General features: G+C 45.0%; 1 protein-coding gene across 1 annotated transcript; it reads right to left on the bottom strand.

Annotated features, from left to right (window-relative positions):
* Positions 1–62: 62 nt before the first annotated feature.
* Positions 63–22,070, bottom strand: LOC100924345 (HAUS augmin-like complex subunit 7). The gene is made up of 10 exons (XM_031945211.1): positions 21,835–22,070; positions 20,720–20,835; positions 14,360–14,440; positions 13,697–13,745; positions 7,279–7,373; positions 6,383–6,541; positions 4,363–4,447; positions 3,336–3,539; positions 2,410–2,524; positions 63–452 (listed from the first exon to the last, which is right to left on the bottom strand). Exons 1-10 carry the CDS (start codon positions 22,018–22,020, stop codon positions 367–369), a joined length of 1,176 nt encoding a protein of 391 aa, XP_031801071.1. The 5' UTR covers positions 22,021–22,070; the 3' UTR covers positions 63–366.
* Positions 22,071–23,274: the final 1,204 nt, after the last annotated feature.

The raw sequence follows: 23,274 nt of genomic DNA, 5'->3' as shown, positions 1-23,274 counted from the left end.
AGCATTGACAGTTGCAAAACCTTCTGTTCCAACTTTTCCCCTCCTTCCCCCCATCTCCTCCCCCAGATGGCAAGTTGACCAATACCTGTTAAATATGTTAAAAGTATATGTTAAATACAATATATGTATACATATTAAGATGATGATTTTATTATGTAATTCTTAAAAAGTAAGGTGAACATAATTTGATTTGTGTTTTCATGTACAATCATTTTTTCTATTTGTCCCTCACTGGTGCTTGTCAAGTTCACATTAACAAAAAATAACTATTTTTTGATAGTAAACAGAAAGTTGCCTCATGACCAGCTTCTTCCCCCTTGTTTCCCAAACACAAGTCCCAAGGACTGAGCACTGAGGAATAGATGCTTAGCTTTGGTTCATACTTTCATTGGATGTCTGAGGACCGTCTTGGAAGAATTCATATTTCTGTATTAGTGCCTTCATTTTCTCAGCTGGGAAGGGGGAGAAGAGAGAAGAATATTAAGAAGTTGCAGGAGTACGGGATTCTTGTTCCCATCAGGAACCTGTCCCATCGTGCATTGCCCCCTAACTGCCCCAAGATGGGCTCTTTTCCCAGTGGCTAAAACACACTCAGAGCTTCCCAGCTTGAGAAACCAAGCCCCAGGCAAAGAAAACTAGCTCTGCCCTGGACCCTGACACCAACCTGCCGAATTGGAGAAAGACCTTAAGTGATTCCCAAGCCCCCACTGACTGCTCCCAGAGCCACCACTCTCTTGACTCCCCTCTCTCTCAAGGCCACTGAGGGCCCTCTAAGGGCTTTTGTCAAGTCTCCCTCTCCCTGAAAACCACTGTAACATCTGTCCCTGAGCCGATACCAAAGCTACCCCACCCCACCCCAGGCTGGTCTCTCCCCAGTGAGGTTTCCATGGCTTTACCCCTACAGGTTCTACCTGTATGGCCAGTCTCTCAGTTGCCTTCATTGTCTTCCTCCTTGCTCTCTAACTGGGGGTTTCCCTAAAATTGGGGATGTTCTGAGCCCTCTTCTCCTCTCTCTCTCCCCCTCGGTGAGCTTCTTCACTTCCAGAGGTTCCCTCATCTCTATGCAGGTGACCCTGCACAGCCTGGCCTGATGTTTCTCCTTCCCTCTCTCGCCTCCAGCTCTACCCCTGGGCCACCACCACCAGGGAGGCCTTGTGGGCACCTCAGACTTACTGAAGTCAAGGCCGAGTGCATCCTCATCTTCCTCCCTAAACACACACCCTCCTCACTCGCCCTTTCCTCTCGAGGGCACCACCAACCTCCAGCCGCTTTGATCCGGTCTTTGACTCTTCCTTCTCTCCACCCCCATTATCCAATAAAAATCAAAGTGGTAGCAACCCTCCCCTCTCCTCTCCCTGCACACCTGCCTGCTCTTCTTTGTATTCCCAAAGTCCCCACCCCGAGTCAGGCTCTCGTGGCTTCCCATTCATTCAACAAGTATGGAGGAAACGTGGCCTAGATGTGCCTTGGACGTCCCGATGTCATGTCCCCAGGGAGGTCGTGCCTCCGGTGTCTGCCCTAATCCGATGCCTTACTCATCAGCTACCCAAAAAAGCTTCCTAAGGCATGGTTTTGATCGGGGCATGCCACTGCTCAGCATCCTCCCGGGGTTCCCTTCCACTTGCAAGATGGACGGGGGACTCTCAGCCTGGCTTTGAAGGTCCTCTATGATCTCTCCATCCTCTGTCCAGTGTGAAATTCCAGCAAACTGGATCCTTAGTTGCCCTCTAAATTCAGCAGCCCCTCTCCAGCCTCTTAGCTATTTGCCTAGCTTGTCCCTGCCTCCCACACACTTGGCATGTCCTCCCCTCACCCCAGCCCTCGGCCTTTGAACCCTCTTTTTGTTCAGGTGCCAAATCTTGGGCCCAGTCTTTCCCAACTGTCCCCATGCCATCTCCCGCTCTGCCACCCCGACCCTAGCCGTGCTACAAGCTCTCCCTTTAGGGATCCTCGTTTTGTCTTGCTCTCTTCTTGAATGCCACCTTAAAATGGGCAAGTATCTGGGAACACGCTGGCCCTTCTTGTCCCCATCCCAGGCTAGTAAAACAGCTGCTCCTTGTTGGTAGTCTGAGTCCTTGACAATACTGGCATTCCCAGCACTTAGCACGAGACCCACCCCCTTTGTTGAATGAATAAGGCAGCCCCAAACCCACTGCCCCCAAAGACACAAAACACAACTCCCAGGAGGTTTTCAAAGCACTTTCCTTCAAATAAGATAAAACTAACAAAGCGCTTGGCAAACCTTCAAGTGCTACATAGATGACAACTATTATGTTTATTGTTGTTTCTGTTAAGGAAGGAGTGGTAGGTCAGGACTGTCAATTCATGGACCATTATGGAGAAGTCCCTAAATTCACTGTCCAAGTGAGGAATGCCAAGCAATGTACTCTGGGAGCAGAGGCTACGTACCTAAGGTCACCATGCAGTTACCCCCATGCAAATAGGCTTTCTCCCTCTGTGACTCCTCGGCTACGTGAGCCACCTTCACAGAGGTATCTGTGACTTGACTGATAGTTTTCAGCTCCTGGGGAAGAAGTACAAAAATCAGGTCCTTTATGCTGGAAATGTCACCTCTGAAAATGCCCTGCACTGCATCCCATCCCATACGCTGGGACACATTCCAACTTTTATCCACAATAAGTCACTTAACATCAAAGGTTAATTCTTTTACTCCAAGCTTGCCACACATCAATCCCAGAATGCCCAAGGAGGACATCCTCCTTACTTATGAATTCCTGCTAAAGCTCTAAACATCTGCAATGTGTTGCAGCACCCCTGCACTGTCCGCCCCACACCCCCCCCCCCCCCACTGTCCCTATATTCTCCTTAAGTTTCCATGATGCTTTGGATACTGTGCTTCTGTGATGCTGGGACAGTAAAAAGGAGCTCACAAGAGCTGACTGTTTAATTTTCAATGCCTTTACCCACACCTCCGAAATCAACAAATGCTACAAGGCAGGGCTTGACTGATTTGTTTTGTTGATTGTCTAGACTTCAGTGATGGAGAAAATTTAAGAAAGACTAAACACAGAAGAGCGTCATGTATACATTTTTTCCCTCAGAGTCAATTTAAACATTTCCCAGCACACCACTGCAAATAACCAAGCAGCTCTGTCAAAGGTGTAAGAGTCCCTGCCAAGATTTTGCATTATTCAGTGGGAAAAATCTCCTTTAGGACATACTCTGGACAAAAGGGGAGGGGAGGGGAGTCTCCTGGCCCTGAGAACATCATCCTGACCCCACAGAGGTTACTATCTACGGGACCTAATGACAAGTCTAAGTTCAGATTGAAGCTCATCAAGGATGGGCCAGGAGGGAAGTCACATGAGGCTTACCTGGTTGAAGAACGTTAGAGTCTCATTTATAGATTGAAATAATGGACCACAAGGGTGGATGTTGGGGTTTGGGCGATTACAGAACTCACGAAGCTCATCCTCAAAAACGTGTATAAAAGCAATCACCAGTTGATGGAAATCTGAGAGAGTCAAGCTCAAGGTGCTACTACCTTGGCTGGAGATTTTCCCACAGTGGGAAGAACACTGCAAAACCAGACACAAGAGATCAAGGCCTTCATTCTGTGAACTTCCAAGAACCTTTTTGGGGGCTCCCCCACTGCCTTGGATCACACTGATACAATGGGCAGCACGTGTACCTCAGTTTCTCCCTCAGTGTAACAAATGGGCATGAATCCATGCATGCAAGCTCCAGTGGAACCAACAGGTATTGACTGAATACTTCCTGGGCTCTTGGGGCTGTGCTGTGGGGGCCACAGAAGGACACCCTGATGCAGCAGCTGAGGACAAGGCACCAGGCTACAAAGACAAACACCAGATAATGCTTGTCCTCGATGACCTTTTACTCAGCTGGGGAGGCAAGCTAACCCATTTCCCCATAGGAGAGGTAATCAAGTAAGGAACACACAGGGTTGGCAAGCAATACAGGTCAATGGCTGGAGGAACTCTGGATTCCTTCAGCAGAACATAAGCTCCTTGAGGGCAGGAACTGCTTGTCATTATGTCCCCAATGTCTGGCACAAAGAAGTGTTTAAAGAGTGAAAATCTCTCCCAAGATCTGAAAGGGATCGCGCCGTCCAGCTTCTATGGAACCACCTCTTTAGCTCCCCTAGCTTGGGGGGGGCTACTCACCTGCTTGGGAAGTCCAGGGGGATTTGGTAAAAACAGCCTACTGGCGCTCTCCTGATAACAGAGGGCCTTGGGGAGACAGCCAGCAGTGTTAAATTCGATTATCCTAGTCCCTCATCTTCTCCCAATTCATCCCTGCCATCCCACATTCCCGGGGGGCGGGGGGAGGGCAAGCACTTGGCAGAGCACTCAGGACCCCGTGCTCGCCTCCTTCTCTCACCTCTTCCTTGTGTGCCTGTAGCATTTCAGTGAGTTTATTCAGTTTTTCAGAAAGCTCTTCCACCTTGGTCTTTGCCCCCAGTGGCCTGGAAGGAGAACCAAGTCAGCTTCCTAAGCATAACCCTCCCCACAAAGAGATGGGGCCAGGGACGTGGCAGACGTCAGGTGAGAGTGATGGCAGGTACAAGGGCCACAGGGGTGGGAAGGAAAACTTTCTCAGGACAGGATGGGGAACAGATCTCCTTTTCGGGACAGGACGGGGAACAGATCTCCTTCTCGGGACAGGATGGGGAACAGATCTTCCCGGGAGCAGAATCCATGCCACAAAACAATGATACCTTGGGAGGGCCCCCTTCTCTGAAGGGCTCTCCAGGGTAGGAAGAGGAATCACCATGCTACCATGGGCAATGCATTAGGCCCCCGGGGAGGGAGCACGAGAATATCAAGCAAGGGACAGAAAGAGTTCACAAAACCAGTGCTGTTGGGGATGGGAGGGTGAGGGAAGCAAAGCAGCAACAGAGCTCTTTGTTCCTTCCTACGTCTCCCAAAGGGCAACATGAAGCCTGAGGGATGCTCTACAGAGGATGCTTGGCAGGGCTGAGGGATGCTCTGTGTGTAGGAAAATCTTAGGCTGGGGGCAGGGGCGGCTTAGGACTCTGGAAAGGGGCACCCTCTCACAAAAGCTTCTCCCTAGGCCCTGTCAGTCACTGCCAGTCTATACTTCAGGGCTCCTTAAAGCACAAGGCCAGGAAGATGGCTCCCAAATGTGGTGTGGAAGGAGGCCAACCATTCAATCCACAAGTACGTGTGAAGCACTTCCTAGGCACTAGGCCCCAGAAACGTGGCTGTTGCTTGCTAAAGAGTTGAGGACCAGGCAGTGACTCCAGCCAGATGGTCCCCGGGATCCTTGCTGGAGAGTTGTGAAGAGGGAACTGGCCCCGCCACTTTACTGGCTCGGTGACCCTGAGCAAGTTCTTCCCTCTATGTCACCCTCAAGTTTTCCCATCTAAAAAGTACAAATAACCTGCACATCTCTTACTTTAAAGCACCAAAAGAACATGTCCTTTGTAAATCCTGATACATGAAACAAGCCGGTCACCTGCATTACGGTGGCTCTCCTTTTCTATGTGCCTGAGGCGGGCCAGAGAAAAATCGAGCCTTGTCACTTGGCACAGTGGCCCAGCCTACCAGAGGTGGTGGTAGTTGTAGCCGTCATCGCTGTTGCTGCTGTCGCTTGCCCTTCGTTCTTGAAGAGGACTGTGACATCAGGGAGGAGATGCCGTGACATGCAAGTGAGCTGGACTTGAGAGGCCGGGCCAGACAAGGTCACCCGCTTCACCTTCCCCTCCAGAGCCATCTGGGTGCAGTGGCCAGATATACATCAAGATGATGGGAGATGGCCCAGCTATCTCTGGTTTCTTGGCCCGAGCTCACACTAAGAGTAGTGAGCAGGTACCAGGTCTCTCAATCACCCATGACTGGGTGAAATTTTTATCAAGAGCCCTGAAAGGAAAGCTCTGTTCTCTCCTACCCTGACTCCTCCCCTGCTCAGCCTTCTTCCCCTCACCAGCCTATCTTAGCTCATGGGATTTATGTTCCGCACTACGGCCCTGATTTGGAATGCACCGGTGGTCTAAGGCCCAAGCCTGAGCCAATGGACCTCGGGTCACCCTTCTTTACAGGGGCAGCTATTCTCACTGGGCAGGCCTGTTTCTGGAAGGTTTTCGCAATGCAAAGCAGAGAGTGGATGGTGTTGAGAGAGGAAGAAATTGAGGATAGATAAGACAGGGAAGTCAGGGAAGGAAGGAGGGTAGGGAGGAGATTTTAGGTGGGCTTAATTTTTAGTTATGTTGGAAGTCTAAAATTCATCAGCTGGGAAGGATTTCTTCCACCTTAGCTTTTAGGATGAGGCTTTTCCAAAAAGGAGTGAGAGAAAAGGGCCAGTTAGGCACAGTCTGAACCTACAGGTCATTCTATGGCTCTCGTTACAGGGCTTTCTTTCTCAGACCCCAAGTACATACATTCTATGCAGGTTTTCCTTTGCCCCACAGGAGTTCTCTATGTCCAGAGGCAAGGGATTCAACTTGGGATCTAAGATCTCCTCTTCAATATGGGAAGTGAAGACCTTGTTCAGCAGCATCTCGTTGTCTTCCACTAAGCTGCAGAAATTCTCTTCCACACTGCAAACATCATAAATCACAGGGAGTTCCCCAGAGTCAGAGGTGGGGTAACTGTGGACCACACCCTTCCCCATACCAGGCTTCAACCTCATCTGAGTGCTGCACCCAAACTTTGGACAACCCTGGGTTTCATGGAGGAAATGCCTTCATTCAAAACCCCAGCCTCTCAGATCCAGCTCCCATTGGACCCCAAACCATCCTGACCCTTCCCTTCAGTGACAAGAGCCTTCCTCCAAACTCCAAGCCCTTAAGAGCTTCACTGGCCGGGCCCTTCATGGAGCAATCCCAGATTGCCCAGCATTATTTTCCCTTCTCTTCTATCCTTTTTCCTCTCCTTCCAGAGTGCTACTTAATTTTTCACGAACATATTTTCTCTCTATCAATGAACTTTGAAACCAACCAGGGGCCATGGAGTCATGTTCTTTGTCTCCCCCAGAGCACAGGGCTTGGCCCACAGTTGTTGCTCACTAAGTATCTGTTTATTCCAGTAGTTTCATCACCTATAAGCCCTGATGTGACAGAAGGGGAGTCGCCCTCTGAAGTCAGGCCTGGATTCCTGCATTGGGTGGGAAGTTTTATTGTATGACCTCTACAATCCTTTCCAACTGTGGGAATCTATACATCTCAGCCTGAGAGAACAGAACCAAAATAAAAGGGTGTAAGTGGATCTCTTCACCCCCACCCCCTCTACCAGTTCTCTCCAGGATCTCCTGGGAGAGCATCCCCTGGCTTTTTACCTGAAGAAACTGATGGCATATTCAGGACCCAGACTTGTGACCAGATCCAATAACTGATTAAAGAAATAAAGCTGTTCCTTCACACCAGCAGAACCCTAGAAAAAGAAAGTCAAATATAAGACCACAAAGAGGCCCAGCTTTCCCCACCATTTCTTATTCTTCAAACTCACTGCCTCGTGTTCTGTGGTGTGCTGGAAAGAATTCTGGATGGGAAGTCAGAGAACCCGGGTCTAGACCTGTTAACTCTATGAAACCTTAAGACACATTAGCTTTGGGGGCCTCGGGGATAACACTATTTGCCTTACCTCAGGGAAAGGGAGATCACAAAGTCCTTGATGAGGATAGTGCTTATGTATACAGGTATAGATAAGCAAATAGAAAACCAGCTACTCTAACAGGTACCTAAGCTAAAAATCCCTTTCATCAGATCCCCAAGAAATCATCCAACATCTTTTCCTGAAGACTCTAATGAGTGAGAACCCCCCACCTCTTGAGGTAGCCTATTCCCAAAAAAGCCCCTTCCATTCCGTAAACAAAGCCAATAAGTTTGATTTCAAGTTTTGAAATGTCTTCTCATTTTTCTTCTTTGTAACCAACTTTGTTCTTTTTAATTTTACAACATTCATTCTTCCACTGTTTAATGGTTGTTGTTCTTTCCATTTACATTGCTGTAGTCACTGTAGATATTGTTTCCTTGGCTCTGCTTACTTCACTCTACATCAGTTCATGTCTTTCCAAGCTTCTCTATATTCATCACATTGTTTCTAGAGCACAATAATATCCATTCCCTTTACATACCACATTTTGTTTAGTCATTCTTCAACTGATGAGCATCTAATTTATTTCCAGTTCTTTGCGATCACAAAAAGTGCTTCGATATTTTGTTGTGTATGGAGTCTTTCTTTTTTCAGTAACCTCATGCCTACCTAGCACAGCAATCTCTAGGTCAAAGGTTCTAATCACTAGTTTACATAATTTCAAACTGTTTTCCAGAACAATTAGCCCAATTCACAGTTCCACTAGTAATGGATTAGTGACTTCACAACTCCTCTAATACTAACTAAAGCCATCTTTATTCATTTCCTGGAGGTGATCTGCAACCTCAAAAATTGTTTTGATATGTACATTCTCTTATTAGTGATGTAGAGCATCTTAATTTTTTTAAATCTTAAATTTTTTCCCACCAGCAACCCCTTTTAGCCCAAGAATTAAAGCTTTACATTACCTCAGGTGTACAGGTATATAAAATAGGTATACAAATCAAACATTTATTGCAAATAATAATTTTGCAACCCCCACATACAGGGTTGGGAATCACAGTTTAAGAAACTGGGATTTAGAGCATTCTTTCACATATTTGCTAATAGTTTCCTACTCTTCTTTTGAGAACTGCTTGTTCATAACCTCTGAGCACTTATCTACTGATAGTGGTTTATAATCTTACATATTTCTCTTGGTAATTACCCTCTAATCAGAGATATCTAACACAAAGACTGTTTCTCAAGTTAACCATTTCTCTTCTTATCCCAGGTACTTTATTCATGAAAAAGCTTTTCAAGTTGAAGTAGTTGAAAGTATCTATTTTACTACACCCTCATTTGATTAAGCACTTAATCCTCCTTACTCACAGCGGTGAAAGGTACCTCATATGGTTTAATTCCAATTTATTTAGTGGTATGATTTTCAATATTCAGTGAGGTTTTTATACTATACAATGTAAGTTCCTAGTCTACATATTACTTCCGCAGCTCTAATTTCCAGTTTTCCCTGGGATACTTGTCAAATAGGAAGTTCTACTACCAAGTAGTTTGGACGATATTGCTTTTATAATAGAGTTTGAAGTGTGGAGGAGCTATTTTCCCCTTCACTCCTATTTTTTCATTATTTCCCTTTATATTCTAGTTTTTATTCTTCCAAATAAATTGTAGCTCTGTAAAGTATCCTCTTGGTATTTTGATTCGTAAGAGCTTTTATTCTTCCAAATGAATTTTGGTATCATTTCTTGTAGCTCTGTAAAGTATTCTCTTGGCAGTTTGATTGGTATAACACTAAATCTTGTCAACTAATTCTGGCATTATTGTCCTTTTTATTATCTTGGCACAGCTTTACCACAAATGAGCATAGAATCATCTTCAATTATTGAAACTGTCCATTATTTACGGCCTAGTTAGTAGTTGAACCCATAAATATATTAAATGTACAGACAGAACCTGATTCAAATGTCACTGGGAAATACTTAACAACAAATAAGAATACAATAAAACATAGATAATATTCATTTGTGGTTTTCTAAGTCAATATATATTCCTCAGGAAGCCATTTCTATTTTAGTTTGACACCACTGCTTTAGCAGAATTGGTTCCCTGATTTTTTATGCTTTTTGAAGTGATTTTGAATGGGAGGACTCCCCTTTCTATTGTGGTCTTCTGGATATTGCTATTGAGTGGCATCCTTGATTTTTGGAGCTTTCTTTTGAAAGCTACTATTTTACTAAGCTATTAACTCAAATTTCTTTGCTGGTTCCCTCATATTTTATAGGTAAACCACTGTTTCATCTGAAAATAAAGTGTTTTGTCTCCTCTTAAGCTATCATAATTCCTTTTGATTATTTCTATTGCTTATTATTAGTGCCAATGTTTTTAGAAGTCTATCAAATGAGAAGGGGAAGGGGTAATAATTGCTTTATTTATGTATTTAGGGAAGCTTCTAGTATTTTCCAACTGCACAGAAAGCTACCTTGTGGTTTGAGAGAAATACTTTTTCCTATGGTAAAAAAGAAATAAAAGTTCTATGCATGCCTTTATTTTGTAGAACTTTTAGCATAAATGATTCTTTCCCTTCCCCCTGTCTTTGATAGGGTCATTATACTGGAATGCTACAGAAATCGGATCATCAATTTAGAGTTGGGGGGACTTTTAAAAGTCCCGTAGTCTATTTTACAGATGAGGAAACTGAGGCCCAAACAGATGACATGACTTATTTGAAAAGAGTCACACAGTAACAGGTGGGATTCTAACAGATCCTCTAGCTATGGACTAGAAGTTCCTTCTTCTACTCTATGTTTGATCTTCTAGATAGTATAATAATATACAAATTAGTACAATAATTGATTATCATAAGGGCTCCAAGAAGCTCTGCTCTGAATGCCTCATGATATTTAGCACTGAAGTGACAATGGCTTCTTAAAAGCATGGCAAGCTGGACAAAACCTCGGATAGATCCGACCTAAGAGAAAGCCATTAAAGAAGGCCTCTTGAAAGAGTGGGTGACATCATTTTACAAAGATGATCTCATTCTATTCCTGTAGACAACATGAAGAGATCTGAGGTAGACAACAGTACCATTTGGGGAATCTGGAGCTGGTTGAATAGCCAAAACCATAGAGTAATGATTACTAGTTCCAGGTCAGCTTAGAAGAAGGCCTACCATGGAAGGTCCAGGGGTCTTTGCTCGACCCTGAACTATTTTTGTTTAGAGTTAGAAGGTACTTAGTCCAACCCCTTTTCATTTTACAGGAGGGTAAATGGAGGCTTCTAAGAGGACCTGCTCTTCAAAGTAATCTAAGAAGACAGACCTGGAGATGATCCTTTCACTGCTTTCAATTTCTCTTTCCCAATGCCAATGCTGACCCACCTATGTTCCCTCCTATCTCTCACAAAAGAAACTCACTGTAACTGAATTCATAGCGAGGTGTTACCATTTCCAATACTGACATTTACAAGAAAGACCAAGAAGGCAAATGAGTGCAGTCTCTGATGGAGACATCTCAACCCTTCCTTCCCAAAAAGGGCATCATGGTGCGATGCAGAGGAGCGTTTCACATCCTATTCCTCCTACTTAGCCTGTGCCCAAATTGAGATCTTCCTAGCACCCGGGATAACGGGCTTGAGGAAAGCATTCAGGCAATTTTCAGGCTTGTCCCCAGGTTCAGGAGGCTGGCAGGGTTGATATCTTTTGCATTTAGCCCCACAGCCATCAACCCCTTCAAAGCCTAAGCAAACTCAGCCTACAAAGGCCAGGAAATGCAGCCATCAGGCTCAAGAGAAGCCTTCCATTCTAAAAGTCCCTCCCTCTAACCCAGCACCACTCAAGAATACATTAAAAGAATATTCTTTTAACAAAAAAATTAAAAAAACATTATTTTGTCAAATTACCTATACTGGGAAATGAATGAAAACCAATTCCTCTGGGAATAAGAAAACACCAAACCCCCCCCCAACCACTTTCCTCCTGGGTTCCCCCTGCAATGCAAACCACCCTCATCCAGAATGCGGGCCGGCCCAACTTAAACATGCTTAATTCTCCTACTGTCACATCCTCCAAATTTACTAAATTTGGCTCGGGAACATCCCTCCCAACAAAAACCTTCTAAAACCAACACTATTTTCAATTCTTGTCCATTTAAAACCCAATACCTAATTAAAAATTAAAAGGGTCTTAAATTGCCATAAAAACAAAAAAGGCAAAACAAATTAAAAAAAAAATTTAAACAACTGGGAAACTCCAAACTTTAAAAAACCAGCCAATTTTTAAAACAAAACTCCAACAGGAACTTTAAGAAAAGGCCAATTCTTTTCCTTCTTAAAAAAATACTGAAGGAAGGAACTGGGAACATTGGAAAAGTCTGGAACTTTAAATAAGAAAACCTTTCTTTATTCCTTGGAATCTTTAAACAAAATCAACTTCCCAAAAAAACCATAAAATTTTTTCTCATAAATTAAATTATAACAAACCAACCAATCAGGTCCAATAAAACCAAACTTCCCCTAAAACTTCCGCTTCCCAAAACCCAAAAAAAACACAGCAATCTAAGAAAAGGATAAGGGAAATTCAGGGAAATTATTATTTCAAGCAACACAACCTTCTGTCAAAAAACTACAATAATTTTTAAGCAAAAACAAAAACAAGGCCAAAACCACGTTTTATTGAAAATACCCTCAGGAAAAAAACTTAAGGCAAGGAAAACTAAGGCCCAAATCCCTCCCCACAATTAACTATTGTAACCTTCAATCCCTTAACTTCCCTTTCTCAATTTCCCCATCTACACACAAAGCAGGAAAAACAAAGCTTTACCCTCCCAATGCTGAAAAAAAAAAAAACAAACAAAACCAATAAACCTTTACAAAAACAAAAAAAGGGAAAAAGGAAAAGAAAGGAAAAAGGAAAAAAAATGGCAAGGGAAGGAAAGGGAAAGGAAAGGGAAAAGGGAAGGAAAGGGAAAGAAAAAAGGAAAACAATAAAAGGAAAAAGGGAAAAACAATTGGAAATCCCTCTCCTTAATAAAATTTGTCTCCAACCCACCCCAACATTCGTAACCAACATTAATCTCCAAAATAATAAAAGGATTCTTAGCCCAAAGGGAAAGAAAACCACTCACACCAACCCGGGCATCAAACCTCCCTCCTTCCCAAAACAACCCACACTGGTCCCCCCCATTCCACAACCTGTCCCCAAACCTCACTTCTCAAATGCACAAAAATTTAAAAGCAAAACAAAAGCAGAAATTAAAACCCAAAAAGCCAAAACTCCAAGGGAAAAGCAAGGAAAAAACATCAAGGGCCAACCAACAAAATAAACCCCCAAAAACCAAACCCGAAATATTAATGGCAATTCTAATCCCTCACCCACCAACTAACCCCCAACCGGGGCCAAGCCAATCTCCCCCTCCCCGGCCAACTCCCTCATCAAAAGGTAAAACAACCAACTCCCCCACCCCAAAAGGTCCCAGGGAACAAAACTTCCCCCCCAAACCCACTTTAAGTTTCCATCCCACTTAAAACCAACCCCGGGACCTTTCCTCCACTCTCCCCTTCCCCCAAAGGGAAAACCCCGACCCTCCCAACCGGGGAAACAAAATCCGTTCTGGAAAATTCCTTCGTCAAAAGGTACAATTCACCATCTGGAAAAAACTTGGAAAAATCACTTTCTGGGGCAAGGGCCAAAAACTAAAAACATCACCCAAAACCTAACAAAAAAAAACCCAACCACCACCCCTTGGGCTCACAACTTTCCCAAAACAAACCTCTTGGGGACCAAAACCCCACGGCCAACACCATTTTAAAGGAAAAGGGGGCTTTCTTCCAATTCCCTCCCTAAAAACCCCACCCTTTTCCAGTTCCCAAATAAAAAACAAAAGGGAAAACTCCAAGGGGAAAAACAAACATCAAAAACTTCCTTTAAACCAACCCCTCCCCACACCGGGAAAGGAAAAATTTAAACACCAAACCGGGCCCCCTAACTCCTCTCTCATCCAACCCCAATCCCAAAAATGGGGAAAACGGTTTAGCTTGCCCCTTTAATTTCCGCCCAATCTAACCACAAAACAAAAACCCTTTTTCTAAAAAAAAACACCATTTTCTCCTCCCGTCATCCTTTAAACTCCACTTGGAAACACATCCCCAAGGCACGCCACAGTAACCACCAAACCCTCCCGGTCACCCCGGCCCGGGCTCTTTAATTCCTTCCCCGGCCCAAAAAATAACCACGGAAACATCCGCCCGTTTTCCACCGGCCCCCAAATAAAACAAACAAACCCTTTTTCCATCTGGCCCGTCGCCTTAAACCTCCAACCATTTTAAACGAAAAATTAGCCGCAACCAAAGCCAAAATTTTTCCTCCGAAATTCCTAACTAAAACGTTTCCGCCAAAAACAAAAAGGGTTACAAACAATTCTCTGGAAACCTCGCCCCGGTTCCATTCCAAAACACCACGTTAATACCTTGGCCCAAGCCCAATACCTTTTCCCAAAACCCAAACTGGACTCCTGGAAGAGACAGATCATGATTGACTCTTCCTTGCCCACACCCAGAAAAGTCTCCCCAGAAGCCTCACCCTGGCCTAGCCAAGAAGGTGGGCTTTGTCTGCTTCTTGGATTCTCTGCTTTGGCAGGTCCTCCTTTCCAAGCCTCTCATGCGAGGCCTAATTCTAAGAAGCTGTGTAAACATTCACAGACTTTTGAGTTGCTCCGATGGAAAGAAAGTATAGCTACCAAGGGGAGCAATTAAATAAGTCTGCTTGCTAAGCAGGCTTTGGCCAAGTTCGGAGTTTTCCAGGCTATAATATCAAATGAAGCCCCTGATGTAATAAAGTTATACCTGTTATTTTCTCTTTAGCCCCAGAGTCCAGGCCAGTGGCAAATGAATCCTCCAAAGAAGGATACAGTCTAAAGGGAAAGAACAAACCGTCAGTGCCATGATATGACAGACTGCAAGGAACAATGAGTTTCACAGCCCCTTTCGGGTCTGGCTTCATTTGGCATCTCTGAGATACATAGAAAATTTCTACATTTGTGAATAGAAGGCAAGCTATCTTGTTTTAAGAAAAAGGGCCATTGACGGCAGTATCGGGGCCTGGAAGGGGACATGGCCCCAAAGCATCCCATTTGCATATTGAATTACTTTACCTTATTAAAGGGTAGGGCATCTGGATAAAATTTTGCTCCTTGTCACTCAGTTTACAGTTTTTGTGTCCAGTTGTTGTTATTCAGTCATCTCAGTCATGTCCGACTGTTTGTGGCCCCATTTGGGGTTTTCTTAACAAAGATTTCAGAATCCTTTTCCAGTTCATTTCACAGATGAGGAAACTGAGGCAGAGGATAAAGTGACTTGCCAGGATCACACAGCTAGGAAGTGTCTGAGGCCGGATTTGAATTCAGGAAGAGGAGTCTTCCTGATTCCACACTCAGTACTCTATCCACTGCAGCACCAGCTAGCTACCCAGTTAGGGTTAGCCTATCCAGAAGCAGGAGAATTCTATCCATCTATGATTTAGGAGATAAATCCTAGAGGGTTACTTAAAACACTGAAATTAATTGCCTTGCCTACTCATATTCCTGACTACAAGCCCATTGCCAGAGGCCATGCTGTCTTTATTACACATAAAGGCATTATTACAACATTGGCAAGAGGAATTTTGGTGCAATGAAAATAATCCTGGATTAGAACTGGGGAGATGCAGACCGGTGTCCCAGCTCCCTCCCTTAGTACTAGTAACATCCTGTAATCTGATACTCAGTTTCATCTTTCAAATGAGGACAATCACTTCTCACCTATCATACAGAATCATGGACATAATAACGTTTTCTAAACTGTCAAGTGCTAGACAAAGGAAAACCATTTTTAATTCACCTAGATCAATATCTTTACTCAAATCTTACTTTCATGACTCTATTAAATATCATAATATCAACACACTCTGTAACAGTAAATAACAACTTGGTATATCGGCAGCATGAGGTGGTAGCAAGAATGACAAATAGTGGAGAGACACCGGGCGTTCTAATCTCACCTTGGATGTTTCCTCTCTGGCTGGGACATTTATAAACATGGGAAACCACGCGCAACAGTACTTACAGCTTGCTGTGAGTTGCTGTGAGTTGCTGTGAGAACCACATGAAAAGGAATTTAAAGTTCTTTATAATACTTAAAGCATATATAATTGTCAGTTATTAAAACAGTGTTATATCTTTACAAGAGCATGACTCGGGAAAAACATGCCAATCCCCTTCTCTCAGTTCATGCAGGTGGAAAACCTGCTAAGTTATATGAACTTTCAGAAAGCAAGGTAGCCCCAGTTGGTGGCAGCTCACCCTCAGTGGAGACCAAGGATGCAGCAAGAAATAATCAACTGCCCAAGCACAAGTAGGCCAGATTGGTTTTTTGCCAATTAGAGTTTCAGGTTGCTTGGCAGACACCTTTCTAAGTGTCACATCTCCCCTCTCTTTATTCCTTCCTGCTATGGTTCTACCAATGGCCCCAAACATCTCTCACCAAAGTAGTCAATACATATTCAGTTGGCCTTTTCCCTCTTGAAAGCTATGGCATCACCTATAGTTGCAAACTCAAACCTGTGCAGTTTGAGCAAGGGGCACATCAGGCATCCACCCTCAAAGCCAATGGCCTGATGTTCCATTTGTAATCGATGGCTTCCCCTGAGCGTAACTGACACTGACTTATTGCTGGGCATCCCTAAAACAAGGCATCAGGATAGCAAGGAGATAGCTTACACGCAGAAGGCCAAGATTTAGCCAATTGTGCATAGCTGTCTTTCTATACATGAACACACGTACGCTAAGAGCTTTAGTCTTTTAGTGTGGCAGAACATGGGCTAAATGTAATCATTCAACACTTAAACCCTTTTTCATGAATAATACCAAATTTCCCTGGTGTTCACCTTTTTAAAGAGATGGAACTGAAGCTCCAAGAGGAAAAGGGAATTAATCAAATCCTTTCTGACCCCTATTGAGAAATTGTTCCAAAGAAAAGCCCAATGGTTCTGCAGCACCACAAGCTTTGGAAAGCCCAAAGTGACCAAAATCCACAATCTGGGTCTCAGACACAAAAAGCCTGGCCCCGGATACAATGGGCTTGCAGGCTGAGATCGAAATTTAATGCACATTTTTTGCACCTCAACTGTACAACTTGGTATTTATTAATCCAATCATTATCCACAAATTGGAAGGGAAGAAGAAGCCTGTGTCATTTACAATGTTATGAACACTGCTTTGTTCAACAGCTGTGCACACTTATGCCTAGTCTTGGTTGCTAAGGAAACATTCTCAATTAGCAGGCACAAACATAATGGAGAATACACATAGCCTTGCTATCTTGAAAGTTCTTTAAAAACAACAATTCATTCCAACACCCCCAAACAAAAAACCCAAATAACCTTATTTGGAAAACTGGTTAATCAAAGTTTACTTTATTGGATGGGCAAGGCACCAGGAAAAGAATCGATCAACAATAGCTAAGGTCTTCCAAAAGAGAACAGGGCTCTCAAGGGGTGAAGGGAATCCATATGGCCCCTACCTGTACAAAACAGGGACCCCTGACCAAAAGCTTCTGCTTCCTGTGGCAAGGTTTATTACCCTTCCAGAAGGTCCCCTTAGCTACCTGCCTAACTGAGGAAGGGTTCCCATCCTGGGGCTGCACAATGACGTACTGCACAGCAGATGGTAAAAAATCTCAGGGAATTTTGAAGTCGAGGGGAGAAAAGCTTTTAAAACCCTGAAATTTTGGAAAGTTTGATTAATATTAAGAAATGCAGTTAGATTTCCTGGACTCTGCGAAAATATATATAATTTTGCTATAAAAACATTCCATTTCCTACATTTGGGGGGGGTGAAAGCCTGTCAGAGCCACACCATCTCTGCTGTGGGCAACTCTGCCATCCAGCCATCTCCTCATGCTAGGCATTTCTTGCCCCGCGACCCAGAAGCTGAGAGCTGGCAGAGGAATCTGTGACCACTTAGTTCAACCAAGCCCAAAAGAATCCTTGCTAAAATATCCTGACAAGTGGTCATCCATCAGGTAACTTCTGAGAGCATCAACCCAACAGAGCAAAGGCCTCCCTTAGTTTCCTTTGGTGTGCATTCTAGAGACCAGCACAACCTAGAACAGGAAAAGCTGGCAAAAAGGTGTTTTATGTTTGTTGATTTGTTTTTAAATCAGAATTGGAAAGTGTTTTGGGGGTTTTTGAAATGTTGCCAAGGCTTCAGAGTTTTGGTCAGCAGACATCTTTTCCTGCTATACAAAGTATTTCCAGCCTGGGCTGGGCAAATCTACCACTCCTTTTTACCTGGAAGCTCCTCTCTAAAGAAAACAAGCCAAACGAAACCAAACTCCAAGTCTCCACCCTAATTTCTCACTTCCTTCCTGCAGAAAGACTTCAAGGCTCTCCTCTCTTGCATTAGTTTCTTCCCTAAAACCTCAACCTTCCCAGCTCCCTAATGAGCATCCACCTCCATTTCCTCAGAGATCCACTGGGGTAGGGCTGTTTTCACATGCCAGCACTTTATGCTGACAGGTAATTCCCAGAATTTACCCCATTTCTTCAGTAAGTTGCCAATTCTCCCAGGCCTTTCTGCTACTAAGGAACTAAGGTACTAAGGAACCTGACCAGTGGAAATGCACCAAGTGGCCTCCCCATGCTTCAAGCAGGCAAGACAGTGGCATGTAGACAGATGCATCATGGGGAAAGGGGGTGCCACTTACTTTGGGTTGTTATGAGTAGGGAGGGATCTCTACATTCTGCCCAGGTTCACATGGAAGCAACAGCATGAATTCATAAGAAAGCCAGGCAGACATTGGTAAAAATAATGACTTTTAACTGTCCTACTAGGCAGAACCCAGAATTCTGGCATCATTAGCCCCCTATAAAAGTAAGCTACTAAGTCTCAGAACTCTGTTCCCCCTCACATGGAAGTCTGGTTCTACAGAGCTGACTGCACACGGTCACATGGACCTGACAAGTCTCAAGCTTCTAAACTACTTATCTCTAGGATTCAATATGCAAGGAAGAGAACATCTGGGCAAATTGGTCCTAAAGAGATAAGCATGGGACTTGCTATATCAGAAAGGCTTCCATGCCTCTTTAAGGAGGCTATTTGGCCAAAGACTTCAGTGCATACTGGTTTTGCTTTGGGGAGCCTCCTACCCCTCCCTCTACCCTGTAGAGTAACTGCTCCATTTTAGTACAAAAAGTAATGATGTCGCCGAGCCAGGACAATACTAACTCCAGTTCTTGTCTCAAGGAGAATGGCTTGAATGCAGTCTTTTGGTACCTGATGTGCTTAGACTCCTCAAAGGACACTGAACTGAGAGCCAAGTTCCAGCAGCATCTGTGTGTGAGGCTGGACATCACTTCTCCCTTCTAAGCCTTAGTGTCGCTAGCTGTGAAATGAAGGAGCCTGGCCTAACCTTATCTCAAAAGACCTTTCCACTTCCAGTTCAGCCATTGTAGAATTCTAAGGATTCTCCCAAATTACTCATAAACACAACCACAAACCAAAGTGAACACCCAAAGACTTTGCCCAGCTTTATTTGAATAGAGGGGAGTGGAAAATCTGTTTGTTTCTTCTTAGCCAGTGGGGTTCACAGGGAGATAACAAGGTTCAGCAAAAAGAGTGATGTAATTAGATTCAAAAGACCCAGGTTTGATCCTAACTCAAAACACCTGCTAGCTGAGTGTTCATGGATTCTTCTCAGCGCCTGTGATTCCTCATCTGTAAAATGGGAATGATACTTCTATTATCTATCCTCCAGAGTGGCTGTAAGAAAACCACTTTAAAAATCTTAAACCACAGTCTATATAATAATGAATACTGTGGCCTTTGAACTGTTGCAGCCATCCTTTTCTCATTACTCCCTACAGGTGCAGGCCTTCATCACCTTGTGCCTGGAGTACTACAATGGCCTCCACATTAGCCTTCCTCAAGTCCACAGATTCCAAAACAATCAGGCCTCTTTGTGACAAACTCTAGTGCTTTCTACTATTTTTCTTTTTCCCCCCCTGAGGTAATTGGGGTTAAGTGACTTGCCCAGGGTCACACAACTAGGTAGTGTTAAGTATCTGGGATCAGATTTGAACTCAAGTCCTCCCCAATTCAGGGCTGGTGCTCTATCCACAGCACCACCTAGCTGCCCCACCCCTACTATTTCTAAGATCAAATCTAAACTCCGGTTTAGTACTACAACTTGACCACACCCTATCTCACTAGTCTCATCATATATTTATTATTCCCCTTCCCACAGGCAGGGGTCCTCAAACTTTTTAACTGGGACCCAGTTCACTGTCCCTCAGACTGTTGGAGGGCCGGAGCATAGTAAAAACAAAACCTTTGTTTTGTGGGCCTTTAAATAAAATTCATAGCCCTGGGTGAGAGGGATAAACGTCCTCAGCTGCCGCATCTGGCCCACTGGCCGTAGTTTGAGGACTCTGCTCTATGGTGTAGTCCAACTGCTCCTTTTCCCATTTCACACACACAATCTCTATTTCCATACCTTTGCACTCCATACATACCTCATGCCAGAATGTACTTTCATCTCTTTTTACTTTGCTCAAGACTCAACTTAAATCACATTCTACAGTATGATACCTTTCATTTCCTGATACCCCCAACTCTTAGTGCTCTCCTACCTACCTTCTTCTGAGAAAGTGTGTGTCTGTCTGTATGTATATACATACATGCATACGCATTATGCACATACATGTGTACACACACATTTTCTCCTCCAGTGTAATTTTAGCCCTTTTTTCATTACTCCCAGAGATGCAGGCCCTCATCACCTTGTGCCCGGAGTACTACAATGGCCTCCACACTGGTCTCCCTCAAGTCTCTCTCATCTCCAATCCAGGTTCCAAAATGATCAAGCCCCTTTCTGACAAACTTCAGTAGCTCCTCACTGCTTCATTTTTGTTTTTCTGGCTCCAGTGCTTAATAGGGTGCTTGGCACTTAACAAATACTTGTTGATTTAATGATTCCTTCTGTGCCTGACTCTGGACTAATTAGTGTTTTTAACTGATTTCTTTTAAGATGATCTGGAGACCAAAGGATGGAGCCCTCATTGCTGAAAGCTGTTTTAAAATGCGTTTGGCATCATCTCTGTATGAAGAAGAAGAAAATTCCTCAAGACAAAGAAGAGAAGGAGGCAGGGGCATTACCTTGAAAACAACCATTCCAGAATAACCAAACGGTAAATTGAGGGCCTACACAGGAACTGTTTTATTGTCCTCAGTCCAGTAATATACAGACCTTCAAGGAAGGGGCAGTCTATATCCTGAGAGGGAAAAAAATCAGATACATTTAAAATATTACAGAGTGCCAGAGATCTTAAAAGAGGCTACACAGGCCAGTTTCCTACCCTTCAGGAGTCCATCTACAGCATCTCTAAAATTTGGTTATTCAGGTTCTGTATGACCAAGTCTTTCAGTGATGGACTATGCAAGGTGCAATGATGCTGTTTAAAAGGTTTACGTTTAACTGAAATCTACTTTTCACATTTATTTGCTATTACTTGAGAGGTATCACTCTAGATAGGGGACAAAAACAAAAAAAATTAGAAGCAGTTCAGCACAAGACAATTAAGTGTGAATGTGACGAACATAAGGTCAAACATCATATACGATATACGATTAAAAACAAAAAAGGCTTAGGGGAGTGAGAATCATTTCTGGCTACAGTGCGCAGAAAAGGCTTCCTGGAAAAGAACTTCAGAAGGATGTGGAAGTATTCCCCGAGGCCAAATGGTCCAGTTTCAATGAAGTACAGGGTATGTGAAGGGAACCCAGGGGGAGATGAGGCGGGATTAATGTAGTGTCTGCAAAGCTGGGTTAGGAGTCGCTCTATCTGCACTGAGGCACTATTGAGGAGGGCACTGACTTAAGGTTCTGGGCTATATGGCAGATATAAGGTACAAAGCAATCGTTCCAACTATACGCTGTGATGGAGGGATGGATCGGGGAGGGGCGAGTGAGACTGGACGCCTCTGCTGGGGGGCCCAGTCCTGGGGTCAGCCTCAGAGAAGGTACCGTGGCCGTGGCCTGGGACTGGCGGGTAACTTCGAAGGAGAAGGACTGGGGAGGGGCAGACCCAGAGTCGGGAGGTCCAGGAGAGCGCGAGATTCCAAGCTTACTCGCGCACTAACTGCCACCCCACCCTGGGCCGGTCCTCAGCCTTCTATCGTGTCTCCGGCAGGAAAGCCTCCAACGACCCCTCCCTTTCCCCGCGTGACCCGTGACCCCTGACCCAAGTTGGGCCCCGCCCCTTCCGTCCGCACCTTTAGTCTGTCCAGCACTCTCAGAGCCTCCAGAGAGAGCTGGGCGTCCTCTTCGTCCTCCTCGTCCTCGTCGTTCTCCTCGTCCTCGTCGTCCTCCTCCCACTCCTCTTCCCATTTTTTCTTCGTGGCCTGCGCCGCTTCCTGATTGTTGTCGCGGTCCTCGAGCCCTTCCCAACGTTCAGCCATTGTCCCTCCGCCTCTCGAGAATCAGAACTGACACTGCCCAATATCCGCGCGCTCGTAGAACGCGCCTTGTCATTGGGCAGAGCCAATGACGTAACGCGGACTCGCGCCCCCGCCGTTCCCATGGCCCCACGACGTCCGTTCCCGTCCTCCCTGACCTTAACTCCGCCCCCAACCCGCTCTCGTCTTCCCATTGGCTGGGACTCAGGAAGAGGGCCCTACCCATTTCCGTCTTCTTTTTTCTAGAGCAGTGGAGATGGGGACAATTGGAGCCGCTTAAACGGGTCTCTGGAAGCGAAGGAGAAACCTTCGGGGGGAGGGGCGGGACGAGTGACCCAGGAGCCTCTCCGTAGGAGAGAAGCGTCCTCAACGACAACTTCCCCCCTCCCACCGTGCACAGTCGTGCAAAGCATTTTAGTCAGAGGGAGACTGGAGCCCGGGAAGAGCAAGAAGGGAAAGTCTGCACCACGTGCAGCGCCCCCTCACCACCACCACCACCACCATTTGTGAAACCAAGAGGCTCAGAGAAAGGGTGTCTTGCCCAAATAATGAACTTGTGGGGGCTATGGTGGGCATCATCCCAGCCCCCCCCCTTCCTCATTATCTCTAGGAAGAGCCTCCCTCCCACACCCCCTGCTCCGTCTCTCCTTCCCAAACCACCACAGGCAAGCAGCACCCCCGGAAGTTTGGATAAAACTACTCTTTTCAGGCTACACACAGCTCCTAGTGCCCAAGCTGGGGCGGCTGTCTGGGGCCGATCTCCCCCTCAGCCTCCCTCCTTCTGAGAAGAGAAGGGACTTAACACCCTCTTAGAATTATGGGCTGCCCTGAAAAGGTCCCTGGAAATGAGCCCCTCTCACACCCTTTTACAGACAGAGAAACTGAGGCCCACAAATGCCAAAAGTTTGCAGGTTTAGACAGACTTTAAAGCTACCAGGACCCTTCCAAAAGCTTCTGTTCAGACCTTGCATTTGGGGGAGGAGAGGCAGGGAGAGAAAAAAAACTCGAGGCCCGGACAAGGGATTTGTGGAAGGTCACAACAATAGTTGCTGAGACTAGACTTCAGTCCTAGAATTGGCATTCCCCAAATCACAAGTTTAAGGCTGGAAGGGACCTTGAGAGCTCTTTAGTCCCATCCCCGCCAGGAAAAAAAAAAGGTAGCTCAGTATCTCCAGACTGGGTCCTCAAACTTTTTAAATAGGGGGCCACGGGTTATTTTTACCTTCTGAATCCAATTCTCCCTGTGCAACAAGAAAA

This window comes from Sarcophilus harrisii, chromosome X (genome assembly GCF_902635505.1).
Source record: "Sarcophilus harrisii chromosome X, mSarHar1.11, whole genome shotgun sequence".
Classification (NCBI taxonomy): Eukaryota; Metazoa; Chordata; class Mammalia; order Dasyuromorphia; family Dasyuridae; genus Sarcophilus; species Sarcophilus harrisii.
This window is presented reverse-complemented; position numbering and strand designations above follow the sequence as displayed.

Excerpts from the sequence above, each read along its gene's own strand:
- LOC100924345 (XM_031945211.1), bottom strand. The coding sequence starts at position 22,020 with ATGGCTGAACGTTGGGAAGGGCTCGAGGACCGCGACAACAATCAGGAA. Across the intron at positions 13,746-14,359 it reads ATAACAGGTATAACTTTATT|GGGGAAGGAATTAAAGAGCC; the intron begins ACATCAGGGGCT and ends ATTTTTTGGGCC. Across the intron at positions 2,525-3,335 it reads CTCTAACGTTCTTCAACCAG|GAGCTGAAAACTATCAGTCA; the intron begins GTAAGCCTCATG and ends CTTCTTCCCCAG.